The following is a 15,194-nucleotide window of genomic DNA, read 5'->3' on the forward strand; positions in this document are numbered from 1 at the left end:
AATTCAGTAGGCATTCAACACTCAACAAAAAGTAATCGGTTCTAAGAGTCCAGACAATTCTACACTGATTTCATGTACTTCACTGTGCTAAGAAAGGAAAAGGTTTCAAAACACATATAAAGCTTTTGAATATGACCAGGAAGGATTCTACCGACACTACCTCACGTTAGTTAGAATGCAACTATTCTAGCTAACATAAACTTTAATTTTTATAATATAGATTCAAATTACTGACTTTCTGCATTAGAAAGAGAAAACACAGAAGGGCATGCACAAATACAGATAGGTAGGTATGTAGGTAACTAGGTAGGTAGGTAGGTAGGTAAGTGGATAGATAGACAGACAGACAGACAGACAGACGGACAACCATCAAAAATTAACTGTAATGAAAGATTACTAAAATAAAGGAAAAATTTAAAAATCACTAAAGATTGTTTAAGATATCTTTTAAGATATTAACGTTTCAATTATTATATATTGTCAGTGTGGTGGTTTGAATAAGAATGGTCCTCACAGGTTTATGTTTGAATACTGATCCATAGGTGGGAGAACTGTTGGAGAAGAATTAGGAAGTATGTCCTTGTTGGGAAGGGTGGCCTTTAAGGCTGGGCTTGAGATTTCAAAGGCCCATGCCTCCAGCTAGCTCTCTCTGCATGGTGCTTAAGCTGCCAGCTCCTGCCCCAGCATCATGCCCACTCTCCACAGTGAGCACACACTCCCTCTCTGAAACTGTAGGCCCCCATAAACTATTTCTTCTGTAAGTTGCCTGGGTCAGCAGCATAACAGAAAAGTACCTAGGGCAGACAGTAAGCCAGATGCATCCAGCAAAGTACCCTGTCGCTGAGGTAATAAAAGTAATAAACGTGCACAAAGTCTCTCATAAGCATTAGAGCTGTTCCTACCATAGCGAAGAACAGGAAGGACAATAGATGATTTCGGGTGGGAGGCGAGCACCATTACCCATGGATCCTTCTCATCTTTAAGCTGGTCAACCACCCAGAGCAGCCTTCCTGTGAGGGTCTAACCTTCTCTCAGTGTCCTATTCCTGTGCTCATTCCTACCGATCATCTTCCCCTCCAACCACTTCAGACTCTTCCTTTCTGAGCCCAGAATGTACTCATGTGACAGTGTGTCTGCACCTGCTGCTCCTCCTCAGGGCTCTACAGCCAATTCCTTTGCCCTCATTACCTACTGACCTGGTGAACTTGACATATTTAGACTCTACTCAAATTTCATCTTCCTCGATGGCCACTCTCATTACAAAACCTACTTTGACAGAGCTCGTGTTGCTTCTCTGTGTAGCTTAGAAACATATGCTATTTGCTATTTACACTAAGCTGTAGGGTTTATTGCATCCATTTTCACTATTCAATGATTATCTTTATCAGAATAGTGATGCTGCTTAATGCAACAAAAAAAATTTTTTTTTAAATTTGGTACATAAATGTTTGACAGATACATATATGAAGAATTCAAATAACGATGGTTGGTCCACATACCTGAATTTCATCTCTCAGGAACCTATGATGAATGTCCTTCCTTTCATTGATTTTCATGCCAGCGTGGTATGCCTTGCAGGCTAAGTTCAGTTTCTCAAGTTCAGCAGTAACTTGTTCTGTTATTTTTCTCGAAGGACAATAGATGATGGTTGGACCTTCAAATTCCCAGGCAGAACTGTGGAGAGGGCGGGGAAGAGGTAGGGGGATGAAAAAAGCAAACACACCTGTTACACATATGTTTTATTGTAGTTTGGGATCTCACAATCTTTGCTTTCTACTAAGTAAAAGTCTTAACAAAGTCGGCAGACCGAAAAAAACACTCCAACTCCCTGAAACTGCCAAAGACTGGAAACTGGAAAGACAAATGTGGAAACCTGTTACATGACTGCAAAGCTCTGGCACTAAATATTGGCCCAAATTAAAGTTAAAACCAGAGATCGCTTTGTTTAAAAAAAATGATTTTAAAGCTTACAAGGTATGGATAAAAATATATCTAGAAAGACAGCACAATAGATTAGCCTATCTAAGAGATAATAGTTTCATTGCTGCATAAAATATTACACAAGATTCAAAGATAAAATTTTACTCCAAGGTTTAAGGCTGTGTGTGCAGATGATAAACCTGATTATCTGTGGGATACATCAAGTAGCACCAAGGAGATAGATGTGTTAGGAGAGACCAGAGAAATCTAAGCTAAAAATTAATCGCCATTACCAGAATCAATATAAATATGGGAAGAAGGCATTTGCATAAGATATTTTAAGGCAAACAATGCCAAAAAATAGGAAAATACAACATCACAAAAGATGATGGGCACTTTTAAAAATAGCCATATTGTATAAAAAATAGCCATAGATATTTTAAAAATGTGTATTGAACCAAAGATTAGGGGCTAGGTAATGGCATGAGTGTAGAAACATTTAGTTTAGAAGAAGCCTTTGGCAAAAGAACATTTCCCTTTACTGGAAAGTAACATGTAACAACAGATTCAAGGAGGCAGTTAGACCAGCAAAACCCTATCAATACGCTCATCATATTCCTATTCTAGTTGGAATAGCAAGCATTGCTCAGGTGGTATTTAAATTACTCCCTAATAGCCACAACAAAAACTAGCCCTTTCTTAAACCTAGGATCTGTCTTTCCATTTGCATCCTTTCTGAAAGAAGAAAACACTAACAATGTTCTTACTTTCCTAGATCTGGTCTGTGTTGGAATTGGTAGGAGAAAACTATTTTGCATTATTCAAAATACTTCATATAATAAAAATAACTTTTCACTCAGCAGGCAGGACAGAGAATATGGCATTATAAAGGTTCTTAGCATACAAAATAAAACTTAAAATATATTTCAAAAACAAATCTTAGAAGTGCAATGGACAGTTTCATCAGTAAAATACCGATGTACAGAGGTACTTCCTTATGTTAGAAGATTTAACTAGATCACTTGTATAAAGCATCTAAGACAGTCCTTAGAACACGTAGAGACTCCATACAGACTATTTAAAAAGTCCCTCCAACAGGGGTAGATCATCTAATTAGTAAAGCAGACGGACCTCATAAGAAAAGCTCATGTCATGTTTGTTCATTTAGTTGTAAATTATTTTGTCTTTTTTTTTTTTTTTTTTTTTTTTCAGAGCTGAGGACTGAACCCAGGGCCTTGAACTTGCTAGGCAAGCGCTCTACCACTGAGCTAAATCCCCAAACCCTAGTTGTAAATTATTGAAAGCATATATCCTATTTGAATAACAATATAAAAATAGTATCTGGAGAATTAGCTCCTGCCCACCTCCCCTCTGCCCTTGCAAATATAAACGCTTTGAATGCCATGCGAGAGTGGACAAACAGAACGCTAAAGCCGATGGTCAGAGAAGAGTGGAGAAAAGCCACGGCTCCTGGTAGTGGCAGGACCACTGTGCTCATGAACTTCACTAGACCAAGCCCCCACTCCTAACCGAGGGATGGACTGTGGACAGCTGATAGCTTCTGGGAGAGAAAGAATTAGTTTCTGTTAAGGGTACTGCTCCTGACTATCTGTCCATACAGCCATGGATGCCCTCTACCCAGAAGCATATGGACAGCACAAATGAGAGCTGATGTGTTATTTATAAATAAAAGATGGTGTGAAGTTGGGGCACAGTGAAGAGATAGGGTAGATCTGGGATTAGTTGGTAGAGAAATAAGGGGTGAATATGATCAAATTATACTATATCCCATTCTAACAGAATTAATAGAAATATTTTTATATGTGCTTTAATCTAGGTCCCTGAATTTATTGTTTAATATTACACTTAATTTGAACCAAGACTACATAAAATTTGAAACATTATTAAATATATACCAAAAAGAAATAGAAAGAATAAACTAACTTCTTTATAAAATAATTTCATCTAGAGTTCTATCTTTACTTTGCCTTTCGGATGAGAAATGGCTTTAGATCCTGAAGTATATTCCCTGTTTTTCGTCCAACTTCTAAGTACAGATTTGGTCGATCAAATCCTGTGCAGGTGACCTGAGGGTCTTTCAAGTTTAAGCAACGTATAATGTCTTCCCGGATCAAAGAGCTTGCAGTAGCTGAGAGCGCAATGACTGGAACCTGGGTGAAATACAATACAAACGGATTTTTAAAAGGCAAGAAACCCATTGATTTTCACTGCCTTCTGACAAACCAATAGTCATGACCACACAGGAACTATGTCCAAGACACTCAGGTTATCGTTTTGGTTTATTCAAATATTTCTTTCTTTCTGTCGTGTTGGGGCTGGAACCTGGGACCTTGGCATGCTTAGTGAGTGCTCTACTGCTGAGCTCCAGCCCTGAGTAAAGAGAAAAAAGTGTTTGTTTTTAAAAGAGAAAAGTTATATCCTACTTGATTAAATCAAACACTAAATCCATAAGATTTCAATGCAATTTATCTTGTCCCACTAAATTAAAACTACTTATTAGCCATTTATATTTTAGTGCTAACAGAGATTAGATCTTGTTTTGTTTTAATAATCTGTAACTCACAGTACATAAGCTCTGGCAGGGTTATAAATTTAATAACTTAGCTATATAAGGTAATTCATCTTTTATTTCTCGAGAAGCTTTCTTCAAAATTATATGGGCATGTGGCTTTTCAACTGTGGAAGCAAGTCTCCCAACAGTGTTGGCAACCTCTCCTCAGTCTTACTGAGTTCTCAGTGCCATCCTGGATGTACCAAATATGCAGGAAGTGAGACATGTCTGACTGACTACCCGATTCTTTGAGCAGCCAACTCATAGGCTATTTCCCAGCAGTTCTAGACAGGGTGAGCAGCAAAATCAGGAGCAGAAAAAAACAAGAAAATTTTGCTCAGAAATTTATAGGTAGGTGAGCAAAATACCTTCCAGGTAAATGTTTCCTGTTTCATCACTATTATAATGGGGAAAAATTCAGCCCTGGTAACATTTCATTATCAGAAGGAAAAAAAAAAAAAAAAGGCTGTCTTAAAGTTTATTTCTAAATCATTAGCTGTTCTATCACCAAGAATTCAATTTTATTTAAAAATATTTTATTATCTGTTACAGACAGAGGAAACAACATCCTAATAAAATTATCCAAATATACAGTGACTACCTCATAAACTTTTTTTAAGCATGTATCTGGTATATAAGTATAAATGTGTGTGCAGTTTGCTAATTCGCAAAGAAATATGTATACAATTTGACTTAAAATTAAAATAAGATACAGTCTCTTAGGGATAAGTATGAGCAAAGCACATTAAATACATTATGGAAATATAATTAAACTCATTATTTTGAACAATATAAATTAATAGAAAATGTTCAATATAAAATAAATATTACCAATAAAGATAATATAGATTTAGACAAAGCTTCAAGCATTATTTAATTTTTGTTTGCTTAGAAAAATAAAGCTTATTTTCAGTCATACACAGAGAGGAACAGGTAAGTGGCTGATGGCATGGCTCAGTGGGAAAGCCTGTCAAGACCTTGGCTTTGGTCCTCAGCAGTAAATTAATTAAGAAAAAGCTACTCTTACAATTAAAATAACTTAATTAGATTAAAATGTATCCAAAGTCATACAAAAATAAACTAACTCAATGAAACCAAGTAATTAGTATCATTTTTTATATAGTCTATTTTAAAATTTGTGAAACCACTTTAAAATGTAACCCCAAATTAATCTTCAGGCTAATAGTCAGACTGTTCTCTAAGTTGGGAATGTATATGTAGTGATTAAGTCATACAAAGTCCTATTTTTGAAGAAATCAGATTCTTTAATGAAGCATTACAATAGCTGATTAGTGGTCGATTTAAGATGATACTATAACAGACACAAGCCCGACAATAAGGACTCTTGTGTGTTTAAAAGATCCTGTCAGGGGCGGGGGCACACCTGTGATCCCAGCACTCAGGAGGGTGAGGAAAAGCAGAGTAGGGTTGGAGTTTGTCCCCGGCTACACAGTAAGACCCTGTCTAAAAAATTATAACTAAAAGTAAAAAACAAAAAAACTTTAATTAACATTTTAAAGGGAAATGTTACAATTTCCTAGGAATTTACATTTTTAACCCTACATGAACAAGGAATTTTTATCGACATAAATGTTTTTTATCAAGCACTTTGCAAATGTACTAGGAAATTCCTTGCTTAACTACACATGCAGATAAAGGTAGAAGTTTTTATGATATAGTGCATTTGAAAAAGAAGACAAGGTTTTCTTTTATTAAAAACAGACTAGGCGTTCTTATAAGGAATACAGTCTATGAGTGGACAAATCACATGTTTGTGAGAGTAAGAGAATGGGCATAGATTCATTTTCCAGAAGCTAATAGAAAAACATCCAACAAAGCATTACAGCAGGGAGAGGGCGGGGTCTGGAGAAGAGTGGATGCAAGAGGGGCAGGGAAGGAAGGATCAGACATGGGAGGGACGCCATCCACTTCATGAGACATGGGACAGAGAGGAAGCACATCTCAGCATGGCTTTTCCTACTCTGACTTTTGTCTCTTTCAAGCTTTATTTATACATAAAATCATTTTCTCAGAAATTTTATTCACTGATTACACAGCTTTTCAAAATAAATTTTCTTCCAAATCTTTCCTTGATTACATAGGAATACTGAGAGAGGGACAAAGTGAGCAAACAGCAATTTTATAAGAACTAAATATTAACATGATGATAAAATCAATTTTCTTTAAATTTAATATCTTCTTCCTTAAGATTGATGTTGTAAAGCCTTGTGGTTACAGACAAGATGACTCTGTTTGAATTTGATTCTGTTTCAGTTTGGCATAAGACTAACAGATCAAAAGTTATTTCCTACTACCTATTATATGAAACTTGGCTTTCTATAAAAGTTCCATTTTTAACCCTTAGGTAATTCTTCCTTTCCTTCCTCTATATTTCTTTTATACTTGGCATAAGACCACCATCCTTTCTCTCTGATTCTTAAAGTATTGTTCAGCCCCTTAGCTTAAGCAAGGGTGGTCTATCAGTAAAGTTCTGGTCTGAGAAGTCTGCTCAGAAGGCAGGCAGTTCACTGAGCCAGGATGCCTTCCTCTGGCCTCTGGCCAGAATATCCACTAAGGGTAGTAAAGGGTCAGTCCAAGTTATCCAAGCACCAGAACTCTGTCAAACAGCACCTTCAGAACACTCAGCATGCATACATACATACACACACACACACACACACACACACACACACATTCATACATATGTGTTAGGAGCCATGCTGCGTTTGCTGAAGTAGCTATACGCTCGCCATTATAAGATGGCGCTGGCTTCCTGTTCCTGGTTCTTCTTGGCCTTGGTGTCTGCAGCTGTGTGCACGGCGCGAATTTTCCCGCTGATAGTACTATCAGTGGATATGTAAATGAGACCCCAGTCTGTAAGCCAATGAGGACAGATCATGTCTCTTTGATAGTATATAAGTCAGTACATTCTGGGGCTTGGGGTCCTTCCTTTGTTCTCCATCTTGCATCCTTCTAACTAAAAGAGCTGTAACAATAAAAGACGCTGTCAGAAGAATCTTGAGTGTGACATGCTCCTTATCGGCGAGGTAGCGTGTCACACATATGCATGTGCACATGCGCGACCCCACACACACACACATCCAGATATTGTGAAACATGCTTGAAATTCCAGTTGGGAATACTGGCACCAGGTAGATGACCTCAGTAAATGGCCTGTCATCCTGAACAGACTTGTCAAACAAGTTGCTCAAGACAGAGACTCAGAGGAAGGCATCCTGGCTTAATGAACTGCCTGCCTTCTGAGCACACTTGTCATGCCAGAAAGGATTGTGGTCCTACGCCAATATAAAAGAAATATAGAGGTCCCTGGGACTCCCTGGCCAGCAAGTCCACCCCACTTGGCTAGCTCCAGGCCAGTGAAAGATTCTGTCTCTGAAAGACAATGTAGATTGTAGCTAAGGAACAACACCCAAGAATGACCTGTAGCCTCCAGACACACATGGACTCCATACAACACACATAAACATATATAAAACCATCCTAAGTACTTACTGCTATAGAGTATATACTTAGAGTATAGAGCCAGCACCTAAAAGGGTTCCATTATAACTAGTACAGTCACAAAATAGTGGAAGAGATTTCTTTCTGTATGAAAATTTCCACGGTGGAGAATTTCAAATGCTGGCACATTCCCCACTGACTCTGGCAAGGGCTCAACTTAAGAAAAAGTGAAAGGAGAAAGACAGAGCTACACAGTTGCTAGATCTTTTAGTAAAAATTTCCATTTTTCTCATAAGGTCCTCAGTCAAGCAGACTGCTAGCAGAAAAAAAAAAAAATTGTAAACTCAATACAACATTCCAAAGACTCAGTAAGGAATATTGCTCTTCTAACTAAAAAAAAGTAGAATGAAAAACAACAGTCACAAAAATTAATGTGAATAGAACAGATCCCTCAGAAGTTTGCAGTATTTTATAATGTGAAAATTTTAGTCGAGGACAAGGCTTACGAATAGTACACAGGCCGGTATTGAGAAATGGGACCATACACCTTCATTTGATGGGCCACTTCCAGGTTGTCTTTGTGGCTACAGCACAATTATAAATAGTCTAACCTGCTTAACTTTGAGAAGAAAACTGGTCACGTGCTGAATTATATTGGTGTCTACTAATATCAAGTTCTTAGCACAAGGAATTTGTTCTTTAAGTTGGCTAGCCTTGACTTCCTTGGTAAGAGACAGCAGTTGTTGGCAAAGTGAGCAACAAAACCTAATACATATACAGTGCAGATTAATCTCATGACACTGTCCATTTAGGTGAATCTTAACTATATACTCCATGAAACAAAGGTTGAGAGAAAATATAACTATCCTTTTTCTAAGTTGGGTCATGTAATTACTTCACACTCTGCATGGTGCACACAGATTTTAGTTAATCTCCTATTCTAGCTACTTAGTGTCTACCAATCTGATCTTTTCAATGAGTCCTTACAACAAATTAATGCAAAGGATCAATATACCTCAGGGTCTTCAAAAATACATCCTCCTGGTTATATACAAACTTTGAAGGCTATGCTGAACTTTCTCACCCGTCTGCTCCTTCTCTGGCCTCACTTTTGTGATTCCTTCCAAATGGGCTCTTTGTGTTAACTGTTTGGTGGTTTTGAGCATTTTTAGATTTGCTATACTAATTTGGTGTAGTGAATCCAACAGTAATCCCAGTGAAATAGGATCAAAACAGTAAGATCAAGGACACTAAGAAAACTAATATCCACCAGGTGGCGTTTCTTACCACCTGTAACAGTGTGCTCTTAAAACCACAGGGGAAAGAATCCTCAGCCACTGCTAGAGAAACAGCCAAGACTCTCAACTGAAGGAATGTGCTGTTTCATCACTGGACGAACTGAAAATGATCTCATTATGTCCAGAGTTAGATATAATAAAAGATTTAATTCCACCTGAAGAGTATTTGAGAACCGCTTAAAATATTTAAGACTCCTTTAACACAATTCTAGGATCAAAGGCCTAAGAAAGGATTACAAAAGCAGCCTTCTTGATTTCCAATTCCACAGCTCGCTCTGTCTCATTAAATCATCCTAAATCAGTGGGAACCAGTCCTTTGGAGCAGTGTTCAGTGACCTGCACTGTGGGACCCCTCCACTTGCCTCCCATGTGTGCCTGTGCTATGGACACTACTCATCTTTCTGTATGGCCTGTACCATTCCATGCATGGTGTACAATTTGTTTCTATTGCGTCTACTTTCCTGGATGTGGATCTCAACTCCCTCGCTGGACTATGAGCCACCTAAGGGCAGAAAATATAGCTTGTCTCTTTCAAATCATTTGTGTTGAAATCAGCACAGTATATTATGGTATAGTTATATATTACCCAACTCTTTTATAACTACCTATACAGGAAAGTTACTTCGCTAATTGCCAGCTTTCTGACCAGAATTATTTACCTGATTCACGTAATTACTGAGCAACTGCTATGAGTTGGATACTACCCCTGCTTATATAAACCAAAAGAAAAAAGGAAAACTCCCTTTTGTTATGGTTTAGATACAAATTGCCTTATCTGTGTGTAGAAGAGTGAATTCCCAGGTAACAGACTCAACCACGGAGAGGCAATTAGATAATGATGGCTATAAGCTGACCCAGTGGCTTAATTCAGTGATGGATTCCATTAAGAATATGGGCATGAAAGTGAAAGACTACGTAACATAAACCTCAGTGAGATTGATACCATCAATTTGTCCCTTTATTGGGTAAAATGGCATACTGCACAGAAGACACAGAACTATGGGACAGATTCAGAAGTATCACTTTGAACACTGTATTGAAATAGACTGAAGATGGAAACCAAGAGGTTATTGTAATAGCCTACAGGAAGAAAGATGTAGGCTAGCATGAGGGGATGTGGCAGGGATCAAGAGAGAAGTGATTAGCATCTGTACAGACTTGGAAGATCACTCACAGGCTTTCCTTATTGGTGAGATGTATGGCTCAGAGTGGTAAAAATTAAAGAGCTACCAGGTGGAGTGATACACACTTGCAATCCAGGCAATGGGGACACTGAGGCAGGAGGATCTCTTGTTTAGACATGGCTGTAAAGCAAAATTCTCTGGTGCTGCTATTAAACAAGGTGATAGAATCTGAGGGAAAAGCAATCAGAGTGGAAGGGATGTTCTAGATGAGTGAGTTTTAGATGGGTTGAGTTTGAGATACCTATCAGGAACCCAAAGAGCAAACCCTTAAGTCACAATCATATGTATATACATATCCTATAAATCTCCTATAATATGTGTGGTTTATATTCAATAAAATTGCTACAACAAAATGTAGTACAATACCTAGTAAAGGCAGAGGAACTCAGTCACATCTTGGTGGTACTCATCCAGGTTGTAAATTTGAGGGTTCTCCAAAATTGGATGGTATTAGAACACAGAAGAGAGAGAAAGTCTAAACTAGGTGCCAGGCATGCCAACCTTGATAAAACAAGAAAGTACAAGGGAACAGAAGAGACCTAAGGAGAAGGGCATGCTGGGAAAGAAAGAAAACAAGGGAAATGTGCTGTCCTTTGACAACTGAAGAGATATGATGGTATTAATGGCTAACTTAATGAACGGTCCCGAAGGCTGAGACAAGAGCATCTGGTACATACTTAGACCTCAAATATATTAGTTTTGGTCTCCTTCAATATTATATGTGGTAGCTGTAGCAGTAAGTTTCTACTGTTGTTGACTGGTTTACTTAATCACTGCTCAGTCAAATCTTTATGAGAAAACCCAAACAGAAAGAAGCAATTTTAATCATAGCAATTTGCTATTAATATGTAAGATTGATGACTAATGAAACTAAGTCAGACAGTCTCACCAAAAGGATAAAAACTTTCGATGTTTTTCTCAGTTTAACCCATTTAACTGTGACGCTTGTGCACACTGTCTATCACCAGGGCCTAAATATAGGTAACTTCATTAATTCAATCAAAATTAATACAGCAGACTACAGACGGGAAAAACAGGCTGACACAAACATAGTCGAAAGATTTTTTTGACAAAGAGGCAAAAGCAATTAAGTAGATAAAAGCCTTCTTTTCACCCAGTCAAGGGGGAGGGGCAGGCCCCTGGGTTTCCCTCTGTCTTACAGTGTGGGATCAGGCACATGTCATGTTCACAGACTCAAGCTCATGTCTTCACACTTGCACCGCAAGCTCTTTGCCTGCCATGACATCTCAGTACCCTCTCAGACCTAAATTTATATCGTTCACATTTTAGGAAAAACTATAGGAACAAAATTTCAAGATCTGAGACTGATAAACAAAAATCCATAAAAGAAAAAAATTCGTATTCTGAATTTTATCCAATTTATATTTTTTTCTTTATAAAAGACGGTGAAAATAAGAGAAAAAAAGTAAAATTTATAAAGAAATGTTTTCAAGCTGACCAAGAACTCACATTCATAAACATTTAATGCTTAGCAGTTAACAGAGGGACTGGTGACTCCCTCGGTGAATATCAGAAACTAAGAGCAGGTCCCCAGCACCAACATAAAAGCCGGGCACAGCGTCCATACCTAGGAGCCCAGTGTTCTAGAGTAGAAAGAACCCAGGGGCTTGGTGGCCTGCCAGTCTAGCACAACTGAGGAGCTCCCTGGCTACTGAGAGACTGTGTTTCAAATAAAACAGGGTAGAGAGTAACAGAGGAAGATAGCAGTATCAACATCTGGCCTCTGCAGGGGCTGCACTGTAGAGCACCTTGCACAGGTACATGCACATAAGCACAATCCCCCCCCCCTCCCCGTCTCTCCATCCCTCCCTTCCCCCATGCTTAACAGAAAAAAAAAAAAAAAAGCCCAATTAAACTAGACATTTAACCAAATAAGAAACACACAAAAGATGTTCAACACCACTAGCTATTAGAGAAATGCAAATTAAAAACACAAACAACGACTCCACTCCTATCATAATTGCTAAAATACTACACAGTAGTTAAGACAAAACAGTGGCCAGAGTGAGAAGAAGCTATTGTTCCTACGCTGCTGGGGAGGGGATGATATGGACAGAGCAGTAAAGAGAGTAGCTCTGGGGGCTTTGGGGGGAGGGGAATGAAACTAGCACTTCCCATAGGACCCAGCACCCTCAACCCTGCCATTTATCCCAGGAAGCTAAAACTTATGTTCACAGGCTTTATAACCACTGATCTGGACCCTGAGAATATATACAAATGTTTATAGTATCCTCATTCATAATACCCTAAACCCAACAAACAACCTAAAAGTTTTCTACAGACTGTGATGAGTAGAAATAATGCAGTCCACAGCCCGTTTTACAGCCAATTAGTAAGGAACACAAAGTAACTACATTGTTATGCACTACTTAAAAAAAGAGAATGAAAGAACTGTATGTCAAAGCCATACTACACACTACACACCCGCCCCCTCCATCCACTACACAGCCGCCCCTCTATCCATTACACACACACCCTCCATCCACTACACACCCACCCCCTCTATCCACTACGCACCCACCTTCTCCATCCACAATTGCTTTTCTGATTTCAGATTCCAGTGACCAACCACAGTCTGAATATACTAAATGAAAAGTTATACAAACAACAACAACAAAAACCCCTTATATTTTCCTTTATCTTTCCCCCAAGACAGGACAGCCATGGCTGTCCTAGGACTCACTCTATAAACCAGGCTTCCCTCAAACACACAGAGATCCACCTGTCTCTGCCTTCTGAATACTGGGATTAAAGGCATGCGGCACCAGCGCCCAGCAATTTATTTTTGGAATTACACAGCGTTCTGAGTAACATGATGAAATTCGGCACTAGACTCTCAATGATGTCACCCCATTCTCCCCACGGAGGAATGATCCAGAGTATCCACACAATTCGTGTTCTCCCCCGTTAGCTACCTCTAACCATCTCAGTTACCAGACACACAGGTAAACTAGGAAGTGCTTGTAGGTGCCGCATACGCTATCATGATCCACACCATCAAGAATAATGACTGTGGTCATTTTTACTATAGCATATTGTCATAGATATTCAGTTTTAAAATTCTTCCACTGTGCATAATTTACATTGAGGGGCTGTTCCCAGGCATCCACAGGTTCCTGGAACAGTATCCCCTGTCACTAAGGAATAGTAATTGCCATTTTTAAACTGGTATGTTCAAAACTTGTTTTTCAGCTCTTGTGCCAGGGAAGAGCATCCAACCTGTGTGTGCCCTGACAGTAGAAATGTGACACAACACAAAGGCACACAAGAACTGAAAACACTGAGATGTCTTTGTGATGGTTTTTAATAACACAATTTTATACTTCTTAAGGATGAACCTTGTAGATGACACTGGAGCAGCCCAATGTCAAAAGTTGGCCATTCCTGTTAAGAGTATTCCTTAATAAGTTGCATGCCAACCTCAAAAGGAAGCCACCATTAGAATTTTAAGAACTAAATAAACCCCCCACCCCTGCTCACATCTGATGCCCTCCCTTTTATTAAGAAGTCTTGAGCTGTCTGGACATTATCCAGTCCTGGAAAGCCCTTGGTGAAAATGTCACTTCAAGACAGTAAATTTGGAGTTGGGGGGTTTAGCCTGATAGCAGAAGCCCTGGGGTCAATCCTTAGCTGGGATGGGTGAGGTGGGGGCATCAGATCTGGCCAAGCTTACCAATGGGAGCACTGTCTTAAGAGAGCCCAGCGACCGGAATGAACTTCTAAAATCATGACCCCACTCAGAAATGCAGTGCGCCTCATCCACAGCGATGAGTGTGATACCTACACAAAAGAAAAGAAAATACACAGGGAGAAATAAGGTTCAAGAAGAAAAATGCTCAGTCAATACTGTTTTTTTAACTATCAGAATATCTGCCTTACAAAAACTATAAGCCAAATCAAAGTATTTGGCTCAAAAATACACATCTGTAAGAAGCATAAATAATACCAGATAACATCAAACTTCATAAGTCAGAATAGGAGGCAAGAGGAGAAATGAATAAAAGAGGCTGGCATAAAGGAAATATTTACATCATAATTCAAATAGCACACTCTATTTCAGCTTTCATTATTACTCCTCAAAGACATAAATTGCTTATTATTACTTTGTCCCAAAATTATCACTTATAAACCATCTGTAACAATGTCCTTTCAAAAGAACTATTCTGTTTCTTTTTGGTAATAATGTTAATCTTATCTTATAGATTAGCTATCAACGGAGGCAAATAGCACATTTCTACTGAGATTAAGAACCAAAGTTATTGGCAATCAAGCACATATCATGTTGCAGGAAGTGCCTCTGAAATGCCAATAACTGAAGACAAGACAACATCCATGCTGTCTAACATAAAACAGTTTGGGGAGAATGAATTCCCATCGTGTGCAAAGTAGGGAGTAAAACGGAACACAGCCCTCACGCCGCCCCATACCACACACTAAAACAAGATCAATGGTGTCTTAATGCATTTTGAAGGGTTTTATTATATAATCATCTATCAAGACATCTCCAGACATTTCAAAGGACTAGTGATGCCTTTACCCTTATCAAATTAATACTTCTAAGAGAAAAATAACCCTTTGTTATTTGCTAATATATTCTATCAGTGAGGTGATTTAAAACAAGTGCTTTAGAATTAGATTGGCTGTACACAAAGCCTTGAGCAAGTTACAAATCTTTTCAGTTCTCCGTTTCCTCAAAGCTACAACGGGGAGCTGCTGAGCGGGCTCAGGGGGTAAAAG

At 38.6% G+C, this 15,194-nt stretch overlaps 1 protein-coding gene across 6 annotated transcripts in view; it reads right to left on the bottom strand.

The window, feature by feature from the left end:
• The window catches only part of Wrn (WRN RecQ like helicase), a 128,842-nt gene that overhangs the window by 49,811 nt on the left and 63,837 nt on the right, over positions 1–15,194 (bottom strand). For all 6 annotated transcript variants that reach the window (XM_076914006.1, XM_076914005.1, XM_076914009.1 and 3 more), the window contains 3 exons: positions 14,131–14,237; positions 3,904–4,091; positions 1,500–1,674 (listed from right to left, as the gene is read on the bottom strand). In XM_076914006.1, the coding sequence (XP_076770121.1) occupies positions 1,500–1,674; positions 3,904–4,091; positions 14,131–14,237 (470 nt within the window). The remainder of the gene's footprint in view (positions 1–1,499; positions 1,675–3,903; positions 4,092–14,130; positions 14,238–15,194) is intronic.

This window comes from Arvicanthis niloticus, chromosome 16 (assembly GCF_011762505.2).
Source record: "Arvicanthis niloticus isolate mArvNil1 chromosome 16, mArvNil1.pat.X, whole genome shotgun sequence".
Classification (NCBI taxonomy): domain Eukaryota; kingdom Metazoa; phylum Chordata; class Mammalia; order Rodentia; family Muridae; genus Arvicanthis; species Arvicanthis niloticus.